The sequence below is a fragment of the Triticum urartu genome, chromosome 7 (genome assembly GCF_003073215.2).
Source record: "Triticum urartu cultivar G1812 chromosome 7, Tu2.1, whole genome shotgun sequence".
NCBI classification, from domain to species: Eukaryota; Viridiplantae; Streptophyta; class Magnoliopsida; order Poales; family Poaceae; genus Triticum; species Triticum urartu.
The window spans coordinates 476411375-476436331 of record NC_053028.1 but is presented as its reverse complement, the minus strand read 5'-3'; the positions used below and the strand labels follow the sequence as shown (position 1 = coordinate 476436331).

General features: G+C 43.3%; 2 protein-coding genes across 8 annotated transcripts; both read right to left on the bottom strand.

Annotated features, from left to right (window-relative positions):
- Positions 1-3715: 3715 nt before the first annotated feature.
- LOC125518030 lies at positions 3716-10022 on the bottom strand. Of its 3 annotated transcripts, none has more exons than XM_048682998.1 (8): positions 9838-10022; positions 8395-8520; positions 8238-8284; positions 6569-8043; positions 5737-6442; positions 4852-4938; positions 4572-4749; positions 3716-4354 (listed from the first exon to the last, which is right to left on the bottom strand). In XM_048682998.1, the coding sequence occupies exons 2-8, from the start codon at positions 8503-8505 to the stop codon at positions 4163-4165; spliced, it is 2796 nt and encodes a 931-aa protein (XP_048538955.1). In that variant the 5' UTR covers positions 8506-8520; positions 9838-10022; the 3' UTR covers positions 3716-4162. The 3 variants fall into 3 exon arrangements, 2 of the variants coding, with proteins under 2 accessions (XP_048538955.1, XP_048538954.1); XM_048682997.1 differs by having other exon boundaries at positions 8395-8517; XR_007287942.1 differs by lacking the exons at positions 3716-4354; positions 4572-4749 and adding an exon at positions 5282-5487 and having other exon boundaries at positions 4890-4938; positions 8395-8517.
- An 888-nt stretch (positions 10023-10910) lies between these two features.
- Positions 10911-23870, bottom strand: LOC125518028 (ENHANCER OF AG-4 protein 2). 5 transcript variants are annotated; one of them, XM_048682991.1, is made up of 14 exons: positions 23248-23726; positions 23000-23076; positions 18846-20957; positions 18240-18738; positions 17984-18092; positions 17780-17892; positions 17518-17705; positions 15221-15863; positions 14672-15140; positions 14499-14594; positions 14163-14257; positions 13821-14020; positions 11353-11502; positions 10911-11252 (listed from the first exon to the last, which is right to left on the bottom strand). In XM_048682991.1, the coding sequence occupies exons 1-11, from the start codon at positions 23356-23358 to the stop codon at positions 14184-14186; spliced, it is 4491 nt and encodes a 1496-aa protein (XP_048538948.1). In that variant the 5' UTR covers positions 23359-23726; the 3' UTR covers positions 10911-11252; positions 11353-11502; positions 13821-14020; positions 14163-14183. The 5 variants fall into 5 exon arrangements, with proteins under 5 accessions (XP_048538948.1, XP_048538951.1, XP_048538947.1 ...); XM_048682994.1 differs by lacking the exon at positions 10911-11252 and having other exon boundaries at positions 11270-11502; positions 23561-23870; XM_048682990.1 differs by lacking the exon at positions 10911-11252 and having other exon boundaries at positions 11270-11502.
- Between the last annotated feature and the right edge of the window lie 1087 nt (positions 23871-24957).

Genomic DNA, 24957 nt, shown 5'->3' with positions numbered 1-24957 from the left:
GGGGAAGACGAGGGTGCACGTGCGGATCTGACCTGACCTGGTTCACTATGAATCACTTTCACCCGCCGGGAAGCTCAGGGAAGACAAGGGTGCACATGCGCATCTTACCTGCTTCATTATTAATTACTTAAAATCACTATGAAGCTCCAGGAACATGGAGGTGAACGTGTGTACCTGACCTAGTCCATCATTAATTACTTCTACCCGTCGGGAAGCTCAAGGAGGAGAGAGGTGCACATGCTCACCTTACCTGGTTCATCATTAATTACGTAACTCACTAGGAAGCTCGAGGAAAATGGAGGTGAACGTCGGTACTGGCCTCATTAAACAGTAGTTACCTGAACTCGCTAGGAAGCTCCAGGAAGACGAGGGTGCACGTGCGGATCTGACCTAACATCATCATATAACTTCCACCTGCCAGGAAGCTCGGGGAAAACAGGGGTAGACATGTGCACCTAATCTGGCTCATTATTAATTACCTAAACTCACTAGGAATCTCAGGGAAGATGGAGGTGAACGTGTGTACCTGACCTAGTTCAACATTAATTACTTGAAGTCGATAAGAAGCTCGGGGAAGACGAGGGTGCACGTGTGGATCTAACCTGGCCTGGTTCGTCATTAATTACTTCCATCTCCGGGAAGCTCAGGGAAGTCAGTGGTGCACATGCAAACCTTACTTGGTTCATCATTGATTACCTAAACTCACAAGGAAGCTCAAGAAGATGTCGGTGAACGTCCGTATCTGACCTAGTTCAACATTAATTACTTGAACTTGCTTGGAAGCTCAGGGAAGATAAGGGTCCGACCTGACCTGGTTCATCATTAATTACTTCCACTATCGGGAAGCTCAAGGAAGACAGTGCCGCACGTGCGCACCTTACCTGGTTCATCATTAAGTATCTAAACTCATTAGGAACCTCAAGGAAGTTGGAGGTGAACATGCTTACCTAACTTAGTTCAGCATTAATTAGTTGAACTCACTAGGAAGCTAGGGAAAGACGAGGGTGCACATGCGGATCTAACCTGGCCTGGTTCATCATTAATTACTTCCACTTCCGGGAAGCTCGGGGGAGATAGTGGTGCACGTGTGCACCTTACCTGATTCATCGTTGATTACCTAAACTCACGAGGAAGCTTGAGGAAGATGGAGGTGAACGTGTGTGTCTAACCTAGGCCAACATTAATTACTTGAACTCGCAAGGAAGCTCGGAGAAGATGGCGGTGCACGTGTGGATCTGACCTGACTTGGTTCATCATTAATTACTTCCACCACGGCAAGATCGGGGAACACAGGTATGCACATGGGCACCTTACTTGCGTAGAAATATGGAGATGAATGTGTGTACCTCACATAGTTCAACATTTATTACTTGAGCTCGCTAGGAAGCTCGGCTAATATGAGGGTGCACGTGCGGACCAGACCTCACCTTGTTCGTCATTAGTTACTTCCACCACCGGGAAGCTTAAAGAAGACAGTGGTGCACGTGCACACCTTACCTGGTTCAGCATTAATTACCTAAACTCACTAGGAAACTCGGGGAAGATGGAGGTGAACGTGCGTACCTAGCCTAGTTCAAAGTTAATTACTTGAACTCTGTAGGAAGCTCGGGGAAGACGAGGGCGCACGTGCGGAACTAACTTGACATGGTTCATCATTAATTACTTGCACCGCCGGGAAGCTCGGGGAAGACAGTGGTGCACGTGCGCACCATACTTTGTTCATCATTATTTACCTAAACTCACGAGGAATCTTGAGGAAGATGGAGGTGAATGTGCGTACCTGACCCAGTTCAACATTAATTACCTGAACTCGCTAGGAAGCTTAACGAAGACGAGGGTGCACGTGCGGATCTGACGTGGCCTGGTTCATCATTAATTACTTCCGCCACCAGGAAATGGGGAAGACAGTATACCTGGTTCATCATATATTACCCAAACTTGGCAAGAAGCTCGAGAAAGATGGAGGTGAACGTGTGTACCTAACCTAGTTCAACATTAATTACTTAAACTCGCTTGGAAGCTCGGGAAAGACGAGGGTGCACGTGCAGATCTAACCTGACCTAGTTCGTCATTACTTCCACCTCCTGGAAGCTCAGGGAAGATAGTGGTGCACGTGCGCACCTTACCTGGTTTATCATTAATTACCGAAACTCACTAGGAAGCTCCAAGAAGTTGGAAGTGATCTTGCGTACCTGGTCTAGTTCAACATTAATTACCTGAACTCTCGCTAGGAAGCTCGGGGAAGAAGAGGGTGCACGTGCGGATCTAATCTGACCTGGTTCATCATTAATTACTTCCACTGCCAGGAAGCTCAAGTAAGACAGTGGTGCACGTGCGCACCTTATCCGGTTCATCATTAATTACCTAAACTCGGGAGGAAGCTCGAGGAACATAGAGGTGAACGTGCATGCAAGACCTAGTTCAACATTAATTATCTGGACTCGCTAGCAAGCTCGAGGAAGATGAGGGTGCGTGTGTGAATCTGACATGACCTGGTTCATCATTAATTACTTCCACCGTCGAGAAGCTCGAGTAAGACAGTGGTGCACGTGCGCACCTGCTAGTTCATCAGTAATTACCTAAACTCACCAGGAAGCTCGAGGAAGATGAAGGTGAATGTGTGTATCTGACCTAGTTCAACGTTAATTACTTGAACTCGCTAGGAAGCTCGGGAAGACAAGAATGCACGTGCGGATCCAACCTGACCTGGTTCATCATTAATTACTTCCACCACAAGGAAGCTCGGGGAAGATAGTGCAGTGCATGTGCGTACCTTACCTGGTTCATCATTAATTACCTAAACTCACGAAGAAGCTCCAGGAAGATGGAGATGAACGTGCGTACCTGACCTAGTTCAACATTAACTTCCTGAACTCGCTAGGAAGCTCAGGGAAGCCGAGGTGCACGTGCGGATCTGACCTGACCTATTTCATCATTAATTGTTTCCGCCCCGGGAAGCTCGGGGAAGACAGTGGTGCATGTGCATACCGTATCTAATTCATCATTAGTTACCTAAACTCACAAATGTGTGTACCTGGCCTAGTTTATCATTAATTACTTGAACTCACTAGAAAGCTCCGGGAACATGAGGGTGCACGTGCAGATCTAACCTGGCCTGGTTCATCATTACTTACTTCCACTGCCGGAAAGCTTAAGACGGTGCACGTACGCATCTAGGATGAATGTATGTGCATATGTACAAATGTCTACGTTTATATTGTGTTTAAGAAAAATCAAGTTGGATTACGAAGTTGGACTAAACAAAGACCACATTTGAGAGGTCAAGTCAAAAGTGGGGTTCTCTTCCGAGGAAGGACCCGATTTTCTCAAGCCGTCCTTTTCGATGCTTTCGGACCTTATTTGAACTGCTTTAAAAGTCGACGCTACCGAAAAGAACGGCTTTAAAGCTTCAGGACGTGTATGTCAAGAGACCGGAAGAGAGTGAGTAGGTGGGGTGACGACCTTCGAACAACCTGTTTTACACTCATTGTGAGGTGTGGTTCTTCAAAATAACACGTTCGGCAACAACAACAAAAATTTGTTACATTCTCAAAAGAAAAACACTTGTGATCTTGTTGACCGTTTAGAACCTTGACAAGAGAGGCAAACATAAGAGGTTTCGACTTGATCATCCGTAGCAGCAACACAAGGCTAACTAGCAAATGCAAATGCCTACCAATGTTGCTTGGATATGATTAATCAAGGAAAAGCCAGGTAGAGAGAAATACTAGTTCCGCATTTCATCGACATTGGAAAAAGGTTGAGTAGCAAATCTCATCTTGCTCTCATTTTTCTTTGTCTGTACAAAAAAAGCACCTGCAGAAGCAGAACCAGCCTGCCTGCCTACCTGCATGATCTGTAAAACGAAAATGTTGCCAAACTCTTTGATCCCCTTGGCACACTTGTACAACATTCAAGGTCTAAAACTCAACCCTGTTTGCATCATCAGGTGTCTAGTAGGTTAGAATGTCACTTATAGTATCCCCTCCCTTCCCTTCTCTTCTCCTCTTCTTTCTAGGGTAAACTACTGCCGACCACTGGTTAGTGGAATGTCATATCTATTATGCTCTAATTTTTTTGTAAATTTCTTCATGGGATTCTTGCGGCGCGTTAGCATAGCAGGCAAAGGAACATAGTCTTCTCCAGGATGTAGCATAGCCGCCTAGGTAGACCGGGACAGGAAAAACTCATAATCTGGATGGTGGTTCGCAGACGACTCCTCGGATCCCCTAGGAATGACAGCCCTTGCCATCGCGAATGCACCTCGCTTCAGTGTCCTCAGCCTCTCCTCCACAACTTCAGCGCCACTGGGCTTCGAGGAATCTCGACATCTCAGCTCAAACCATTGCTCACCCTACAAAATGGACCTTGCATGTTAGACTGGGGAGTCTGTCATGTACTGACTCAATAACCCAAAACGAACCAAGCACTAGAAACAAACTTTGGCCAGGCAGCAAGTTCAGCTTGCACCTTACATTCTGGAATTTTCACTTCGTTTAGAGCTACATGCTGGATACACTCAGTACTGAAAAAAATCGCTACCCTCATAGGGAAAAAAGTTAGAATGGTACCTTGTCATTGTAACTCTGCAGACCAACAGCCGGGCAAACAATTCGGGTGTCCTGACCACCACTAGAATCTGGGGAGCATATTTGTGGAACCAGTTTACCCAGTGAATGGTATGTCAAGAATGATGCACGGAAGTTCCCATGAGGTACGCGATAAACAGGATACCAAGCAACACAGTACCTAGAAATAAAAACTGCCATGATCAACAAGTATCCAATAACAAAACAAACAGAAGTTCAGAAAGCACTGGGGAGCAAAAAATATCTAGGATTGGGAACAAACCAAGAAGCCGGATGCAGATCACGCAATTTCGCACTTTGTAGCTTTTCAGAGTCACCAGATACATTTAGGCAGCTAAGCTCCTTGATTCTGCATTTGGTTGTACCAATATTAGTACAAAAAAAATATGGAGACAAAAAAGACGTTACAAGAAAATAATAATTAATTTCCACACAAGTTTCACATTTAAAAAAAATTGACACAGGCAAGATAATGCTCACATGAGAAAGACTGCATCAAATGAAGATATGATGCATGTCAGCAACATATTTATGATTGATTTGTTAGCAACCTATAAATCATGTCTCTAAGCTACTCCCTCCGTCCGGAAATACTTGTCCTCGAAATGGTTGTATAGAGACTTATTTTAGTTATAGATACATCTATTTTATCATTTCAAGGACAAGTATTTCAGGACGGAGGGAGTACTCACTTGGGCACAAATAACTTGCATTGGTTTTGGTCAGAATCATCCCTTAACTATTTGCATCACCAAAACATGTCGACCATATTTCACAGGAAAAACGGTTTCTTGCACCCTTCATCATTGCCATGAGCACCATTGTTCACAAACTCAATATTAATTTATATGTTACACTGGTCATGACAGAAGTATTAAGCTTCCTTGCCCGCATTACACTGTTCATAATAAGAACTGTCAAACATCATTGCCTGTTTCTACCGAAGTAATAGATGGGAATCCGTTGCACTCATAAAACCATATAAGCATCTCTGAGACACACAGGACAGATTGAGGAGACATGAATACTTTACAAGAAACGGCACCAGGAACTTCAGGATAAAGTAACAACAGGCGGTTCAAATCAGACAATTTCAATAGCCATGCTTAGAATCAGTAAACACGACGAAAGACTCAAGACAACTTACTTTTCAAACAACGGAGGTCGAAAAGAAGGCTGCTCTGTTTCGAAGTATTCAAAAATGAGTTCTCCATGAGCATGCGCAGAGGAAGATGATTCTGAAAAGGATGTGTTACTTTGCTCAAATGGTTTATGCAGTTTCGCAGGCACGGGTTGAGAACTCAAAACGCTTGTGGTATTCGATGCCCCCAACAAATGTCCCTCTTGTACATCAAAACCATTATCCATATTCTTCGTAGACCACCCAAACAACTGAATAGCAGACAGGTAAGGTACAAAATATGCACAGAACTCTGAACTCTTGTGGTGTGATGTCAAGGAACTGAGATCATTGAGATCTCTTACTTCCAACCCATAGCACCCTGGCTCTTCATACCATTCCCATATATTCCTTAGGTTAATATTAGACATGTACTGCTGATAAGCTGAGTTCCTGACAACTTGATCCTGTGAACAGTTTCTGTTTTTCACACAAGGAACATGACCAATGACTGGAGTTGCAGAGTATATAAATGTCTCGAGATCAGTAATCGGATAACCAGCAGACATGTAGGCATCTGCAGCAACTTGCACCTCATAGGCATCATTAACAACCTTGATCATCTCAATTAGATGCATTTCAGAACTGCAAAACTTTCCTAATCTGTGATTCCCTTCAACAAAAGGAGTTACACCACATCCAATCACTAAGTCAGTCTGAGTGGACTTCGGATCTGCAAAATGATCGTGGTGCATGTTAGAAAGTCTGTTTAGTGTAGTATGTTAAATCTTATCATAAGATCTGGACATTAGAAAGAAAAGAAAAAAAGCATGCAAAAGAACTGCAGATTCAGCCATACCAGGTGATGGTGGTCCAGAACCTGTCCCGGTAACATCATTGGCTTGGAATGAACCTTGTAATCCTGTTTTCCGCATGGGAAAATCTCCTACAATATGATCTGTTGATTCACCAGATTCTGAAGTACAGTTGTCCTGCGCAGACTCGGAAGTTGTAGGTTCAGAAGCTGAATTTGATAACATCTCACAAGAACTTGACTCACTGCAGTACACAGCATTGGGTAGCCTTTTGTTTAAATCAATGTTCTGCTCTTTGTCAAAATCACCATTTGATTTGCTATTGATGTTTTCTTGTGGACTTGTAAAATGATTGTGACTTGCTCCTGATTCAAAGTCCTTCAGTGGAACTTCGTTACTCCTCCTATGGATGAAATTCTTGATGGAGCGTTTCAACGCAACCCCATGCTGAGGCTGTATGCTACCAACATGATCTGGTCTATGTGACCACTCCTTAGTGTTGAGTTCCTTAATCATCTGCCTAGAAGAGCGGCCAGTATATTTTTCATTTGGACCATGCGTAACAGCAGATGCATGCTCCCCAGTAAAGCTCTTCCACATTGACATTTTCCTCTCTTTTCTAGCTCTCTTTCTCGAAATTACTAGATGAAAATCACTGCCTCTGCTACCATTTTCAGAACAAAAGCTACTACTGCAGTTGGAATTCTCTAGCCAACTATCATCAACTCCATCACTAGAGCTGCAAAATTCTGCTGTTTCACATGGATCATGTACACAATCATTTCTGAACAGTGTCTTGGTCATATCACTACAGCTCCCACTCCTGCTGGCATAATGAAGCTCTTGAGATGAATCCATCAGGTCACAATTTGGAGTATCATCCAAGCACCTGCAGTCACTGCTGTTACATTGTCCAAACAATTCCAGGCCTGATGTAGTTGGTCTAGACAGTTCTGTCTCATCAGAGTAAGACGCGCTTGAAACAGAAGCAACTGAACAGCCATTGTACTCATTATCATTTTCACTGTCAGGAGCCTTTTCAGAGGCTTCTTTCACCGAAGAACTAGGAGAAAAGGTTTCCTCAAACAGTATATCACCAACATGCTTAGGTGAAAGTGTCGAACCTTCACAAGAATCAACCATATCGACTGAAGGGGTAGAGCCGTTGCTCTCTGCGCATGTAATTTCAGATCCATCAGCTGGCTTTCTGAAGTGTTTCTTCTGCTTCTTGTTTTTCTTTTTGCTCTTCCTTCTTGTAGTATGCCTTGCATCCACCCTTGTCTTGGTAGAGGTATTTTCTGAGAAACCTGAATTGGACATACTATTGGATGATGTGGATCGCTCTGCCAGCAGCCTTTGATTAGATGAATATTTTCTGAGAGGTTCATCTGCCACACTAAAATGCAAGAAAATAATTGATGGCGAGGAGGATGACGGGCCAAGGCTATCTTCTGGAGATGTAGGTTCAGATGAGGTGTGGAAGAACTCAATTGGTAAGATCGTCGTGAAGATACACCGCCTGAACAAAGCAGTAAAGAATTACGACAAGCAACATTCAATAACTCTTTTCTGGTAGCAGTTCAGAAGGACAAAATTCTTGCAAAAAAGGTGCCACTGTAATTGAACTTGTAAAAGAACGATATTAAAAAAGGAAGATATTTTGCCAATTCAGAAAGGAGAAATATATGGACACAGAAAGAAAAATAACTATACCTGGGTTGCTGCTGCTGTCTAGATTCAAGACGAGCTACATGACGCTCCTGAAAATGTGTAGGAAAGAAAACATTATACGGTATACAAACAAAAAGATGTTACTGCTTCTAAGAAAGAGAAAAGGGGGAAATAATTTGCATATATATTTGGCACGTACAAATTGGAAATTGGTGGGGTTCTTCCTCTCTGATGAGTTAAAAAGGCGCTTGATCTTCCTGTTGGCGGTGCCATCATTAGTACCATTGGCAAATCCATGTACAGTTACCATTTTGCATCAGTCCTGCTAGACGTAGGAGAAACACATCAGAACCTCAAAAGGATGTGCAGTGATCCGGAAGAGAAAAGGCCCTTGTTTTTATACCCGAACAATACCATCCAGCCATACATAAGTCAAACAGCATGTTTTGTGGACAATTTATTATACATACATAGTCGAAACGGCAAAAATACCATCCAGCCATACATAAGTCAAACAGCATGTTTTGTGGACAATTTATTATACATACATAGTCGAAACGGCAAAAATACCATCCAGACATAAATAAGTCAAGCAGCATGTTTTGTGGACAATTTCTTATACATACATAGTCGAAACGGCAATTACAAGTGTGACCCGACGACTACAAGCGTGCGCTAATGTGTCAAACCATTAAACTGGACTTGTGGCAAAGCTAGACGATGTTTTGATAGGGACGGCAAAAGTAGAAGAGAAGGCAATGCAGAAGACTAGTGATGTTGCATATACATCAGGCATGATTTCACAGAGAGCGAAGCAGATGAAACGGCACCACATATTGTAATTCCAGGTGACGGTAGCATGTTGACCATTGAGGTTCAGTACATGTTTGACCAAACAGCAACTTGCAGCCCAAGATTTATTCATCCAGTCAAGGAGTGCTAGTTTGATCCCAACTCCCAATATTAAAACCCTAACCGAACTTTAAAAATGCTTCCGAGAGGATGAAGGCATAATGGATTTGTTGATACAAACAATAATAAACAAACAGAAGTTTCCAAGTGAAGCTGAGAAAGTAAAGCTACTAGGCAGCAGCAAATCCAATCCAGCATCTGCCTGTTAGCGATGTGGCAAGCAAAAGCAGCACTCCGCGTGAATCACGAGAAGCAATCAATCAACCAACCAAGCAAGCATTAAATCCGTGCGGCCGGAAGAGGAGAAGGCAAGCACGGAAAGTAAATACGTAGATGGCAGCCCTAACCAATCAATAACGAGGGAATTAAGAAGCTGGAGCGAAGCGATCCAGGACGGGGCCCGAAATGCTGGCGGAGCAGGCGGCCCTCGCAGATCAAAAAGAAAAAATAATCGGCGTGCCTAACAAGGAACGAGATACGGATCGCAGCACCCATCGCACTCATCGAAGGTGTGGGGGGGGATGCGGATCGATTGCGAAGCGCAAAACCTAGCGTGGAGATTTAGAGCTGGCGCCGGAATCCGCAGGATCGGCCGCGCCCCGCGCACGCGCACGCAGCGTCCGTAGCAAAGCGAAGCGAAGCAGAGCAATCCCCGAAGCAGGCGGAAAATTAATCGGAGCGTGGGAGGGGAAAGCGAGGGAGGAAGGGAGAGGGATGGAGTAGCACGCACGGTGGCCGCCGCGGCAGGGGAGGGCGGAGCTGCCGCTCCGATCCCACTCTCGGCGGATGGGTGGATCGATCGACGGAGGCCGCGGGCGGAATTGGGAGCCCTCTCTCTGTCTGTCTGTCTGTCTGTCTCTCTGTGTGCGTCTCGCTCTCTGCGTGGGCGTCTGTCAAATACAATCGGGGGGGGGGGGGGGGGGGGGGGGGGGGGGGGGGGGGGGGGGGGGGGGGTGACGGGGAGAGAGAGGGAGAGGGGGGAGCTGGTAGGTGAGAGGAAACGCAAAGGAATATACCGGACCCAACCGGACCCGGACCGGACCTGACCGGACCGACTGCTGCTGTTGCTACGGTGCTGGGCTGCTGCTGATTTTCTCTTCTCTTCTCTTTTTTTTTCTATACTATTTTTTAAATCATTTTATTTCTCTATCTATCTACATAAAAGAAAAGGTATGCGTATTGATAACATACTTTATATGTGTTTTCTTATAACGGCAAGATAAGAAAAGGTGTGCTTGTTGATATCATACTCTATCTCTTGCCTCCTGGTATAGAGAACTCAACCTTTTTATGAAAGAAAAAGCAATCTCTTCTTTTCTTCTCTCTGCAAGACAAGCATGCGTATTAATATCGTATACTCTATCTATTTCTTCGTATAGAAAACTTTCTTAGCAAAATGTGTATAGGCGTGCGACTGCCTTGCTTGTTAATGGTATCTGCCCAAAATAGGTAAGGGTCCCTAATCATTGGGATGGATGATTCGGCTTTGTGATATCTGCGGCAGCAGCCAAGAACACGCCTGCCTGATCTGCCTGGCATGAATGCGGCCTTCCCACCCGAATCCTAAATGGGATTTGGTTGACACAGAGCATGCATTCAACACAGGATTACCTTGGAAAGCACTAATTCTCATCCACACAAAAAAAATTAAAGCACTAATTCTACTACGTACTGCTCACAGCGCAGCATGTAGATGGATTATTCAGCCTAGGCTTGATCTGAATGCCCCTTCCATTCGCTATTTAACTACCCAGATGAAGATGCAGATGCAGCAGCTAGTGCTCTACAGTCACTGTCCCCATCTCAACAACAACAACAAACACTTGACTGAATATACACCTCCACACATCCTGCTTACAATAACCACCAGGGCAACATATATTTCTCATACCCTAACCGAATCGACACGGCTACGGTCCAACAGAACATCATCCCCGCACAGTTACTGATGATACTAATAACAACCTGCTGTGCGGTGCATGCCTCCCTTTTCCAGAAAGATGAACCATCACAGGAAAACTTGAGCTACGCCACCCTTTGCACCCCAGGTTTGGACTCATCATCACAACATTTCTTTCTTCCATTTTGTCCAACAAAACAATGAAGCAACATCTATCATCCCTAGCTTGTGCCAAGGGACTACCCCTACGCATAACAACATATACATCAACTTCCCTTTTAAAAGTTTTGCCCAAAAAGCTGTACATTGAGTATCTCTTTTGTACAATTCTTCAGTGAGGCTTACCTCTCTACAAACTAAGCACTCAACATCCATCCCCTCAGGTAAAAAGAAAACACTCGACTCACCACATGAGCTCCCCTCAACTCCACCAACAGGTAACAGCCATCGCAACCACATCATAACACACGCCGCCGACTTGTATAGTTTCCAGACCTGCCATATGAACAGAAATTTTAGTCAGACAAGGTAATTTTTCAGACAATATAGCACATACATGTAAAATCACCCATACCCACAAGCAGTCCAGACGTAAAAGGCGTGTGCAATGTTCAGCTGGCAGCCTTGCAGCCAACCAGATTTTAAGCTAAATTAACTCTAGTCAACCAGTGATCAATTATGAAACTATATTTCAGGCTGAGAAACGAATTGTCAATTGCTGTAACCCTAAAATCAGCTACTAGTGCAGCCACCGAATTAAAAGAGACCAAACAAAGGACCTTGGATTAATGCCTTAGATACGAATAAGACAGCACCGGACATGTTCACACCATTCGTTCCCCAGACTACAGAAATCATACGCATACGAAACCAAAGTACTCTTGAAGCTTCAACTAATCTCCAATGGATACATGTAACAAATTTGACCTAAAAAAGAGGATGTATATTTCCTTTTTGCATACATAAAACTGAAAGCAGCAATTCTAGTGTTAAAGAAGTTCAAAGGAGCACTCAGAAACAAGTCAGTCAGAACATACTCAAATCAATCGCTCCACAGACTACAGAACTATATTCAACAAATTAACACTCAAAACATAAAATATTGTCACAGCTTAATAATCTTTCTGCGACTTGACATGTATAATTTGACAAATGAAGAAAAATAATATCTATTTTTAATTTGCACATATAAACTGGAAGGAGCAACTGTGTACAGAATTTAGACAAATCTGTGTATCACTGGGATAATTAGTACCCAGCACCCGCTACCAACTTCGCGGGAATAAAAAATACAATGACAAAGTCAATATACATCATGGAAAAATAGAACAGCACAAAATCAGATCTGAAGTATGAAACACACAGTACAGTTCCTAAATTTTATAAATAATGCTCATCACAGAAAATCTTCAGCAGGACAAAATCAGAAGATACATAGCAGAATTTCTAAAGTTTCATAATTCCCAGTTTCTCACTGATTTATATACTTCTAAAAGATCAGTTTTCCATGGTTATGAATCAGATAAGAACACCAGGAACACATATTGCCACTTCAAAACTAAGAATCTACTCCCTCAGTCCCATAATAGCTTGAAAAATGTTCTTATATTATGGGACGGAGGGAGTACCTTGTATGCCTATTTTATTTCCATTAAACTACTTCTCTCAATGCAAGTTGTGCTGTGAATTTGCACTGTTTACTTAGACTGGATAACGGAAGACCAATTTTGTACAGGAGTTATAACTAGTGCATCTTTTTGGGAAACAAATACAGATTTACTGTCCCTATGGGCACCACACATCCATTTCTTCAAGAGCAAGATGCACTATTTGAAATGTCAATGATGCAGTATATATCATACATGCACACAGAATTTGAAGGGCCAATATGTCGGAAATATATACTAGAAAATGAAAAAAGACAAGCATTGCATGGAAAGGTGCTTATTTAATATTGGTGATAACAAGACCTTCCGCAGTGGGTAGTATTAGAAGTTAGCATCATGCATATATGATACTACCTCCGCAATGCATTGTATCATAGATTATCTTAGATGACCTTATTTATTGCCATGCATGACATATAGTAGCATAGCATTTATTATGATATGGTATCATGATATGATACTCAACCCTCTCTTTCTTCATTTAATTGTATGCCACCTCACCAAAAATGCTTATTTGGCATGCATGATACTAGCTATAATACTCCCACTGCAGGAGGTCTAAGGTGTGGACAAATTTGGCATATCTGTACTATACTACATGCAATGCATCCATGGAACTATAAATAACAATTGAATGGCTTAAAATTTATCACAAACGCCCAATAGGTCACCAGGTAATTTCCAGGAAATGAATACCAGCATACAATATCAACCAATCTATGGAAACCCAAATGATGTCCACATAAACCCATCATAGTTTTAGCCTTGTCTGCTAACACATAACTGGATAGGAGATATATATAATTTTATCTAAAGAGCAAAGTCGCAGTGCATAGAGAACAAGAGTAAGAACAGTACTTTAGCTTTTCTGTTTTGACTTAGATTTGTCTACGTGAAACTTGATATGTGTTGCACAGTAGGCACAACAGTCCAAGTACAGCAAACTGTAGAAAGTGCCATAGATACCATCAGTATGCCCTTGTATATATAAGTTCCCAATATTTTACTATAAGAACTGATACTTATGTCTAACACACCGTCTGAGCAAAATACATTAACCGCAGTTTGCACTCCTCAAAGAAACACACCAAAAGCAACATCTAAATGAACAGGAGAGTACTTGTCTCATGTAAAACATGCGCTTACACTAAGAGAGATTAGTCTGCTGGATGCTGCTGTCAAGACTAATTACAATGTAAAATGTCCATTCCAATTACTAACATCAGATCTCATCATTACTCCCAGGCAAAAGTGCATCCTCATCGCAGAACAGGCTAACATAAGCACCTCTTGTTGAATCCCCATTTAAAATGGCTCCCAACGTCTCCAATTTCCCATGTCAAAACCTGTATGTGAAGAACTGAGAAGTCAACTCAACTGCAGTACTAGATAGATGGAAGTGTCGTAGACAACTAATCTAAAGATCAATGAAGATAACAAAGAGACAAATAGAAAAGTGATACAAAGTATCAACAGAGAGGAGATTACCGCAGAGTTAATTATACAGGTTCATCCAGAAGGCCTCCAGCAATTAAGTGCATGAATATCAGGCTTGGCTGGCAGCATGTGAGGAACAACATGGCCTGTCAAAAAACAAGAATAGAAACAAAAGGATTTAAAAAAAAGGAAAGATATAGCGTATATACATGAACTGATTATTTAACGAAATTCACAAGATTAGCCGACAAGGAGGTATCACAGCACAATGGGGTACATGGCATCTATTATCAATGGATCTTACTAAGCTTCATTAAGATTCATTTGAATGCACAAGCTATCAGAAGGAAAAAATAGTGACAATGTGAACTTTAAGAAGCCAAAAACCTGGATGTGGTGCTCCAGACGGCAAATGGTTAAGTACAGCATGTTGATGACTCATTGGATTCATTGAAGATCTGTCAATGTTCGACCTCGGATACCCTATCAGAAAAGTGAATCATTATCATCTCAAGTTTCTCAAATATAACATACATAAACCAGGTTACAGGCAAACATACCATCCTGCATGAATGACCCATCTGAACAAGATAGTGATCTGCCACCTGGTAACCAGGTATTATGCTGGTCATCTGGACTGAAGTTACCAGATGTCATTCGCCACTGTTCTTCCGATGTATACTGGCTTTGACTATTTGGAAAGGGCTGTACACCGTAAGAATTGCATGGAGGTGGTACAGATTGTTGGCCCATGGGGTTAATGTGTGTGTGATGAGTGTGGGGGTGAACTGGTGGTGTTTGTGCCGATGGGAAAGCACTGAAAGCCCCTTGATGAAAAGATACACCAGGCTGAAACTGATAATTACCATTAGAAGCTTGCTGTGGCAGAAAGATATTGTTGCTTCCATAATCCGGTGGCAATGATGGGGCATAATTAACTGGAGCTTGTGCATTCACTGGTACAGCAGGCATAAAGTTCGGCGTATTTCCAACACCTTGAATTGATGAATTTCCTGTTAGTTGGTTACCCTGCATCCAAAAATCTTTATTATTAAACGAAGAACACAACAGGACCTGCTAAATAAAGTACGCATTGAAAAAACAATTACATTGGGAGGCCTAAAATATTCTGGCATGGCATGCTGATAACCCAGTGATGATGGAGATGACGGAACAGGTGGCGGGATTGAAGGATGAGGAGGTGGTGGAGCAGGCTGCGGAGGTGGTCCAGATGGCAGGGGTGGCGGTGGAGGTGGCGAAGATGGTGAAAGTGGTGGTGGCGGCGGAGGTGGTGTAGCAGGTGGTGGTGAAGGGGGCAAAGGAGGTGGGGGAGGCGGTGAATCCAATGGAAGAGGTGGAGGGCCCTCAGGTAAAGGCTGGGGAGGTAATGAATCCAGTGGAAGAGGTGGAGGACCCTCAGGTAGAGGGGGAAGCTCGTACTGATTAGTCAATGCCTCCTCTGAACCTGCTTCCTGCTTAGAATCATGCTCAATGAGGGTAGATCCCTCTATCTGTTGACTGTTCCTTGGTAAAACTGAAGCATCTTCCATTACAGCATCACTAGTTGCACTTTCTAGTACCGTAATGTGTTCCTCAACAGAGTTTGGAGCAATAATCTCTTCACTTTCTTGTATCCCACCCCCTCCAACTCGCAGTGAAATAACTGGCAATGACCCATCAATCCGACGGAAATCCTCATCATTTACAAAGACATTTGATGATAATATTCCAGAGAACTCAATGGTTGTATTACTGCACAAAACACAAAAAAGAACACATAACATATGTCAGCAATGAGTTGAATTAAGATGATACCACACATACGGCCACTAAAATCTCAAGGAACTCAATTTAATAGGTTCCAGCAGAGGTAGGTGAACATAAAATCAGCTGGCGCACTTGGATTATCGAAACAAGATGAAGGTCCCTAGAGTACCTAAGGGCCTTACTATGGTCAAAGCATGTGGCACTGACATTCTCATAGAATACTACAAGTACGATACAGATATGGTCATACATGATTTTACAGAACAGCAACAAGGTAATAACTATAAAACATAGTTCATTGATTTATGTCTTGAGCAGAACATGTATCTGTCTATCCGACACAGAGACTGCTGAGTTTACTGGCTTTCTTATAAGATGAAAAGTATCAGTGAAACTGATTCATGTGTCATGGATCTTGATAGGGATAAGGGTCCAAAGACCAGGGGTAGGGTATTCACCTCATCTAACCATCACAGGGCCTAATCACCATCATGGTAGTGATACTCTGAAGCTTAGTTGACCTGTTGAGTCTTCGTTCAGTAATTAATACACATAACCTTTATCTAGGCAAGCGACTTGATTCACAAGCCAGATCACAACTAGACTCTTGACCAAACCATAACTATATCTTCCTAAACTTAAAAGACCCAGCCACGCCCAACACGGATATAACTTGATTTGCTCGACTCTTACTTCCTCTAACATAACCTATCATATACCTCCCCGTATGCCCATACAAGGCCGCGAGCATGCACACTTGTCAAGCCCACACCACTGCCGCTGTGGCTTGTGGTCTTGCAACACGGCTGTTGCACAGAACTCAAAGCCCATAACATCATGTCAACTGCACCACCGCCCGCCTCCCCAAGCGGAGCCACGGCCGCCCGCACTGCCCACTCAGTCACCTCTGCTGCACCACCTGCCTCAGTCACCCGCCACTGCCATCTGCCATCCGCCACCCACCTCCAAGCTCAACCATCGTGAGCTCCCGGGCACTGCGGGTGAAAAATAAAGGAAAAACTATGACCCAATGATGGGTGGGTTCCACTTGCCATTATCTACGTAGACAAGAAAATAAGGTGGAGGTATTGGTAGGCCGCTGGTGGAAGAGCACAAACAGTGATCTCGCATTATATAAGGACTCGCTCGCCGGCTCGCCCTATATTGGATGTAGTCTTCTGGAGATGCTCTGAAGTGGTTCATTAAGTGGTACTCATTATAGATTTAAAATATTTGTTAAGAAACCCATCATACAAACTTATGACTTTCAGCCACAAAATAAAACCAGTTATACTGAGTTTTATTAAACGGAAGTTATACCGTGTTACAAAGCTAGTACATACCCCCTGCTCTCCGTTCTTTTTCTATTTTATGTTTTGATGACTTGTGTATCCAAAACCAAATGTGGCTTTGACCATTGCCTTTATGTAACTTCCTATTCCTATTAGTATTATATATTAAATTAATAGAACAATAACTTCGGATGACAAAGCTAGTACATAGCTCTGTACCTTCCCTTGAGAGTTTTAACCATATAATGGTGGCCTGGTGGTCAGGTTTAATTGTAGCTTGTAAGGATTCTAAAACATCAAACAAAAAAGGACAAAGGGAGTATATCAGTTATCAGATCACAAAATACCTGCCATATTCATCAACAAGCATGTCATCCATCTCCCTAATAGGGTCATCAACAGAACGTTCAGCTCGGGACGGTCGCCTGAGCATGAAACCAGCGTGTGTGTTATCATTTGGCACCTCTATGTCATTCATGTATTTTCGCAGTACATTTTCTGGCATAATCTTTCTCTCTAGCCACAATCTTAAAACCTACAAAGCAAATGGACAGAAATGAAAATTGTCTGTGGAAATAACAACTCGATAATTAGTATTAAAGTTGGTACTTTGAGGCACTGGCGTCGGTTTTCACGAGCACCAGCTACAGGTGGAGCAGCAGCACTCAAAAGACGAGGTAATGCAGCTTGAACAGTGGGAACATATGAAGCCCCAGCAACGCCTAAGCATTCAGAAATCAGGTAATTAAATCTTGGACTTAAGGAAACGTATAGTTATGTGAATTGGTGCAACATAATACAAAGAGAACTTACCTTTCTGAGAGTGAGAACACTGTGTTATGGAGTCCAAAAGAAAAAGGAGATCAACCTTGCGATGCAAATTAGGCTCATTCTCGATTTTCCTTATGAGAAGCGCAACAATCTGATGACATATAATGAATTAATTAATAAGGGTACTTTGCTTGTGATGAAAAGGCAATGCTGATGGCATGTGGATTAATGAATGTACATGATTGAAAAATGTGTGTGTCTATGAATGCATGTGTGGGTGTGGGTGTGCAGGGGGTACCTCTTCAGCAATGCCATGTTTCGAGCACTCGATTGCATGACGTGTAGCACGACCTATACTATCCTTTGTCCTCGACAGAGTCTCTATCATTCCCTCCAGGGCATCACGTGCAATTGCTGCATCAGTACCACCACCCAGTGAACTGCTGGATTGCTTAGGTTTCGGACTCTTTTCATGTTCATGGTCAGTTTCTGCTGGCTTTTTCAGATCAACTCGGTGACCAGGTTCACAGATGGAATCTTGAGATTGCATGATGTCACCCTCTGAAATAGCATTTCTTGATGCAGAAGGAATGTGAAAAACAGGACTAGGACTTAGTCCAGGCAAGCCATACGCTGCGGAAGCAAGAACAGCATTATCTGCAGAAGAGCCATCAGAATTTCCTTGACCAGACGCAAGATGGTTTCTCTTTGCTTGGGCAGCTGCAATAAGACGCTTAATTGACTTGTCAGAGTCAGCATTAGACTCGGCGAAATCTGCTTTATCAACAAAATTTGATCTGCATAAGAGGAAATTGCAACATCAACAAAGTGCATAGCTAAACATGCATAAACGTAGACAAAAAAAAACATAAGAAAGAAACTTAGCAAATTCAAAGCAGTATACCTGTCCTCTTTAGAGTGATCCAGCTTCCCGCTTCGTTCATCTGACAAAGTGGCACTTAACCTATTCTCGGCAGTCATAGCTATCTGTGTGCTGGGCTTAGCTTTAACCTTGGCATTTTCTGATTTAGACAGAAGTACATTCTTTTCTAAGGTAGCATGGCTTTGAGAGTGAGAGTTCCCAGATGTCTGCTGCACTACTTTAGAAGAACTACCTTGCGGTTTCTTCACTTCAGATGATCCTGGATTTTTTAATTGGTCGGAGGATTTGCGGTCTGCCGGGTTAATCTTGTTACCCAAAGCAGAAGAAGTGTCAACTGAGATAGTGGCCGATTTTCGCCCAGTCATTTGTGGTCTAGCGTGCACTTTACCTTGACTTGGTGAATAAATTGGCTCGTGCTTCACAGGTGACCTTCCAACACTTCTGGGTTTCTCTTCTCTTGCCAAACCAGATTTTTTTGCAGAAACATTGCCAACTTGTGATGAAGGAATCCCCCGAATACCTGTCTGATGGATCTTGTCTGTTGGGGTTACATGAGTGGAGATTGATTTGGCCACAGTTTTATGAGGTGGGGTTCGTTGTTCTTCCTCATCATCATCATCGAAACGACATGCTCTTCTCCTGGGTTGTGCCAATGGCCTACCAACACGTGAGCCATCCTCCCTCATGCTGGAGCCCTTCTTAGCAGTATCAAAACCAATTAACTTGGTTGCAGAACCAGGTGCCTGTTCCATTCGCTCAGAATGCGGCCTTGGTAGGGGTGATACAACTACACCTGATTTCCTTGTCCTACCATCAGCGGTTACAGTCTCGGGAAATGTGTTGTTTCTGGCTCCAACGGAAGTGGATTTCTCATTTTTCACAGAATTATCCTTTCCATTATCAACAGGTAACCTAAGTTCACTCTTTGCCCCTGTCTTAACTGTTTCATTGGCTCTGTCTACTAGTTTTGGCCTCTTTGCCGGACGCATATCAGTGCTACCCTCCGGCTTGCGCTGACCACTACCAGGCAGAGATTTCTTATTGGAAGACAAGACAACAGGTGATTTTACAGTCAACTGCTTGTTAGGCTTGTCAACCATTACTTTGTTAGGGCACCTTCTCTCTGATTTGTCCATAAGTGATTGTTTCATCATCGGTTTCAGCTTTCTAAATCCTCCGCTCTCTTTGTCAGCACTATTGGCTGGTACAGTACCAGGTAGAGCCTCAGGAGTAGTCCTCCCAGAAATACCAGTGCCATCGACATGCTTGTTTTCCTCCCTGTCAGCAGTCTTCAACTGCATCTTGGATTTATCTTTCTTTGGCACTTCAAGGGCACAAACTATCTCTACATTAGGGTCCAAAAGGATACCTTCAGTTGGACGGCCCTCTTTCCCAACTTTTTGGCCTTCAGTCTCTCTTCCTGAGAACAGAGAGGTTGGTGAGCGTGCTTGTTCAAGGTGCATGTTGATAGCTGACTTCGATGTGACAGGCTTCTTTTTCTTGGGATGGTCAGAATTCTTTTCTACAGATTTTTTCCTATTAGTAACTGTTGGAAAAGTATCCTTTCTGTCATGACCACCATCTTTCACGTTCTCCTCAGTTCCTGAACCGTGCCTTAAATTATTCAAGTTGCCCACAGAACTATCAACTTCCATTTGTTCAAGGTGCATGTTGGTAGCTGACTTCGATGTCACAGGCTTCTTTTTCTTGGGATGGTCAGAATCCTTTTCTGCAGGTTTTTTCCTATTAATAACTGCTGGAACAATGTCCTTTCTGTCATGACCACCATCTTTCACATTCTCCTCGGTTCCTGAACCGTGCCTTAAAGTATTCAAGTTGTCCACAGAACTATCAACTTCCATTTGTTCCACTCTTGGAGTCTCACCATCATCAGGTGGCTTTACAAGGGATTCTGTAGGTTTCTCACTCATATCAAGAGGTTGATCAGGCAACACATCATTGGCAGTTTCAGATGATTTTGGCAGCTCGTCATAGGCCTTGCATATCTCCACCAAGGCTTCTTCAAGACCTTTCGCATGTCTTTTCGGAAATCTTTTCTCTCGAGCTTGATTTACCAAGTCATTCTTCACCTGTTCTGTAAATGGCTGGAGATCTGGCAAACCTACGAAAGCACTGTCGGAGATATTCATTCATTAGTAATCAAGTAATTCTTTTACTTTAGCCTTTAAAGAGTTGTCGCGATAAGCTCAAAATAGCAAAGAAAACGCAGGCATCGAAGACAGCAAGGGTAACAAATCAATATTGTATCTAGACAAAATGGTGACACGGTTTTAAAGCAATTAAAGAAATGCTCCGCGTAGAGAATACCTTATAAGCTAAAGCAACCGACTGAATCAATCAAGTGGAGTAATTTAATTGCTCTATTAGCACCAAAGTAATTTAAGAGGTCTAAAGATCATTACCTACCACAATTTATGGAGAATAACATACTTAACAATATGTAGATCAGTTTGCTGCACAGGCTCAAGTTACAATAGAATTAATAACATTCTCATTCTTACTATTTGGAAGAAAATGAAAGGCTGTAGGAGCGGTTAAGAGTACTTATCAATAATTGAAAACTAGAAATAAAGAGTGAGAAGTTCATAATAAATCAACTAAGAGTGAAAGTACTGCTTTCATCTTTCAGACTCAGTCTGTGAAGAATTGTACCTCCTAGACTGACCTTGCACAGCAATGTGTAACCTTAGATCATTGGTGGAAACAATAATCACAAGACTTAAACTTTTACACCAAAGAGATTTTTTAGTATAGATATAGGAATCTTCTATTCTTAAATAAGTACAACCCACTACCTATTTTTTCTAGCCATGCAACCATGCACATAAGCAAGTCATGCATGCAAGTCATCTTCTATACTATTCCTAAATAGCTACAACCCACTACCTATTTTTCCAAGATATGGAACCATGCCACATAAGCTAGTCATGCATGCAAGTCATAATTACAGTTTTTTGCATTACTCCATACATGCAGCGCTGTCAGATAAACTCATGCATGTTAGTCATAAGTTAATTTTTTGCATTAGATTTTATGTCGACAATATATGTTTTGGGAAATTGCAGCATACCTATGTAGTTCACCCTTCCCATTTTGTTAGAAACGACAGTCTTTTAACTGTAATTTATTTTTATTTTTTATATGCTTCGTGTTTTTATTGTTTAATAACTTAATTTGCTTCCATTAGTTTTAGATGATTTTGCAGCGACTATTTATGCATTTCTTTTAGCAAGATTCCCGCAGCAACGTGCGGGGCATCATATAGTATATAGCAATCTACCGACCCAAGCCGAAAATCAGATTAAGTAAAGCTCAGGTAAAATAAAAGAGATGATTTTGCAGCGACTATTTATGCATTTCTTTTAGCAAGGTTCCGGCAGTAACGCCCGGGGCATCATCTAGTATATACTAATCTACCCAGCCAAGCCGAAAGTCAGATTAAGTAAAGCTCAGATAAAATAAAATAGGCAGAATTAAAAACTGCAAACTATGCAGTACAAGCATTTATTTAAATCAGAATCAAATGATCGCTCTGTCCTATTTTTTTCCCTAGTACACGTGTAAAATCCATCTTGCCAACAATAAGAAATATGTTGTCACTATAGGAGACAGAGTAGCCATGTTCCCAAAGCAAAAAATACATAAACTACTTACCCACACGTGGCATACCTTAACGGATGAACTTAGCGGAATTTGAGGCAATAAATTGGGTATGAATAACTACAAAAGAGTGTTGGTGTCTCCTGCACATGATCTTGGCTGTGTGATAAATGTAAAGAATACAAACACAAAAAGGCAAGTATGAAGTGGCGCATTCATCAAGAGCGTGGCGACATGTGGCATTCATGTATCCGATCAATCATCCGCAGTAGAATTGGCAGTTAGAATACCGTTAAACATGGCGACAAACGGAGCTAGTAACTAATGAGCACGAGGACGGCCTTACATCTGTTATACAATAAATCATCCATGGTGGAATTGGCAGTTAGAATACCATTAAACATGGCGACAAAAGGAGCTAGTAACTAATGAGCACGAGGACGGTCTTAAATCTCTTATCCGATAAATCATCCAGGGTAGAATTGGCCGTTAGAATACCGTTAAACATGGCGACAAAAGGAGCTAGTAACTAATGAGCATGAGGATGGTCTTACATCTCTTTGGTGCCAAAGAAGAGGACAAAGAACTTGCGCGGAGTGGGCTCCTGATTCCAATCCTCCGGCCTGCTCACCTGCATAGATAAGAAGCATTAACCTCCAAGGCTGAAGCACACGGTCAGTATCCTAGACATATCAAGATTCAGGCAGGCAGAGATGTGGCCAAGAAAGATGCAGAAAGGGAGGGAACTGGCTCGCTATGGGGGAAGAAAACCCTAGGTAGCAGGCAGGAGTGTAGGCTGGACCTTGGCTGGCCAGAAAGGGTAGCCCTTGACCTTGGCGAGGACGAGGTCCCCGAGCTGCGGGTCTCTGTTCCATTTGGTGCCCTTGGCGCCCCGCTTTGCGGCGGGAGCCATTGGGCGGCGAGGCCCTAGGCGCCCTTCTTCCCCAGCGTCCGCCCGCACCCCGTTGAAGAGGAGGGGGCCAACGGGGGAACCCTAACCGGCGAGGGCGAGGGCAAGGGCGAGGGGAACCCTAGCAGCTCGCAGTGCGGGACGAAAGGAGACCCTAGTCGAAGGGAAGGGGGAGGGTAGCGGCGCCGGCCGTGAGGGTTCCTACAGCGGTGGGGGGAGGCGATGGCGGCGGCGGCGGCGATCGAATCCGTGCGGTGGTGGAGTGGATTACTGGGTTGCAACTGCGATTCGGAATCCTCCTCCCCTCCTCGCAATTTTCTCCCCTCTGCTCAATGTGATGATTGTGAATAACCAGACGATGTGAATAACCAGGAGGAGGAAAAATCTCTCCTTTTTCTTCCGCCTGGACCTCGTGGACGGGGAGAGGTGTCACGCTGGCGACCAGCCGCGCGATCTGAATCGGACGGCGGCGATAGGTTGTTGATGCGGCGCCGTTCGGTTTGGAGAACACCTGGGGTTTCCTTGTCACTTCCGGTACTCATTTATGACGCTGGTGATGCAAATACTATCTCTACCAGCTCAGCATTTTGCGTTTCTTTCTCCTTTTGTTTTCTCTTCTTTTTCTTTTGGGCTAAGCATGAACATAGACACTTTTGCCACCAGATGCCAACCTTACCTACTGTCTTGCATCGAAGAAAAAAAAGAGAAAAACCATGAAGATAAAATTCACCAACCAAAGTTGCAAATGCTAATCAGAACATATGGCTTTGGATCTAGAACCAAGGTTGCAAGAGTTCGAATTACCTTTGTCCCTCGCCAAAGCTGACGTTGATTTTGCTCATGGTCTTCATCTTGCTTTAGCATTCCACGAAGCGCCAGCCATTGACAGGGATGAGCCGTAGTATACAACTAGGAGACGCGGATGTTTGGAGTGGTCAGATGCAACAAGAACGACAACTCCAGTAGGGAATACAGATGCTGGAGAAGGAGGGGAGAGGCCGTTCAGTGTATCACTAGCTACGCCAGATGAATGACGAGACTGGCTAGTGAGGTTGCGCCCCCAAATCAGCCGTTGTGGTTGGGACCTAACGAAGAGCGACTGGTTGCGGGGAGGGGGAGAGGGGGATTGGGTTGATTAATACGTGGCGACTTTTTTCTCTAGTGGTATCTTAACTTATATAGCCTCATCGGTATATCTCGCTAACATCACTGGACCAAAAGTGAATCGCACCGAAAACCGCGATAGGCTTACATTGTTTTACGGAATACCCAAGTCCATCTCGATTGGGTGGACCCTCTGAATTGTTAAAATGCCATCAAAGATTTTAAATCGTTAATATGACGTTGGTTTGGCCAAAAAATCAGAAAAATGATACTTCGATACGATCAGATGTCGAGTCAAAATGACTCTCATGCGCTTTGAGGCAAGAAGAAAAATCTACTGAGAGGCGTTTAGTTTTTCCTTTGTGTATAGAATTTGAATTTGGGTGTTGCACAACCAACGCATTACTCTTAAAAAGGATGTTGGAGTACCCGCCTCCCGGGGAGGGCTTCGCGGGCGAGAGTGCCCTCTATGTGCTTCGTTCCCAGATGGCGTGCTAC

Coding starts and splice junctions, on each gene's coding strand:
- LOC125518030 (XM_048682998.1), bottom strand. CDS start 8,505: ATGGTAACTGTACATGGATTTGCCAATGGTACTAATGATGGCACCGCC. Junction 8,285..8,394: donor ACCCCACCAATTTCCAATTT/GTACGTGCCAAA, acceptor ACACATTTTCAG/GAGCGTCATGTAGCTCGTCT. Junction 8,044..8,237: donor AGACAGCAGCAGCAACCCAG/GTATAGTTATTT, acceptor TGCTTTGTTCAG/GCGGTGTATCTTCACGACGA.
- LOC125518028 (XM_048682991.1), bottom strand. CDS start 23,358: ATGGCTCCCGCCGCAAAGCGGGGCGCCAAGGGCACCAAATGGAACAGA. Junction 20,958..22,999: donor TTCTTTGGCACCAAAGAGAT/GTAAGACCATCC, acceptor TATCTCCGACAG/TGCTTTCGTAGGTTTGCCAG. Junction 17,706..17,779: donor ACCGACGCCAGTGCCTCAAA/GTACCAACTTTA, acceptor TTTGCTTTGTAG/GTTTTAAGATTGTGGCTAGA.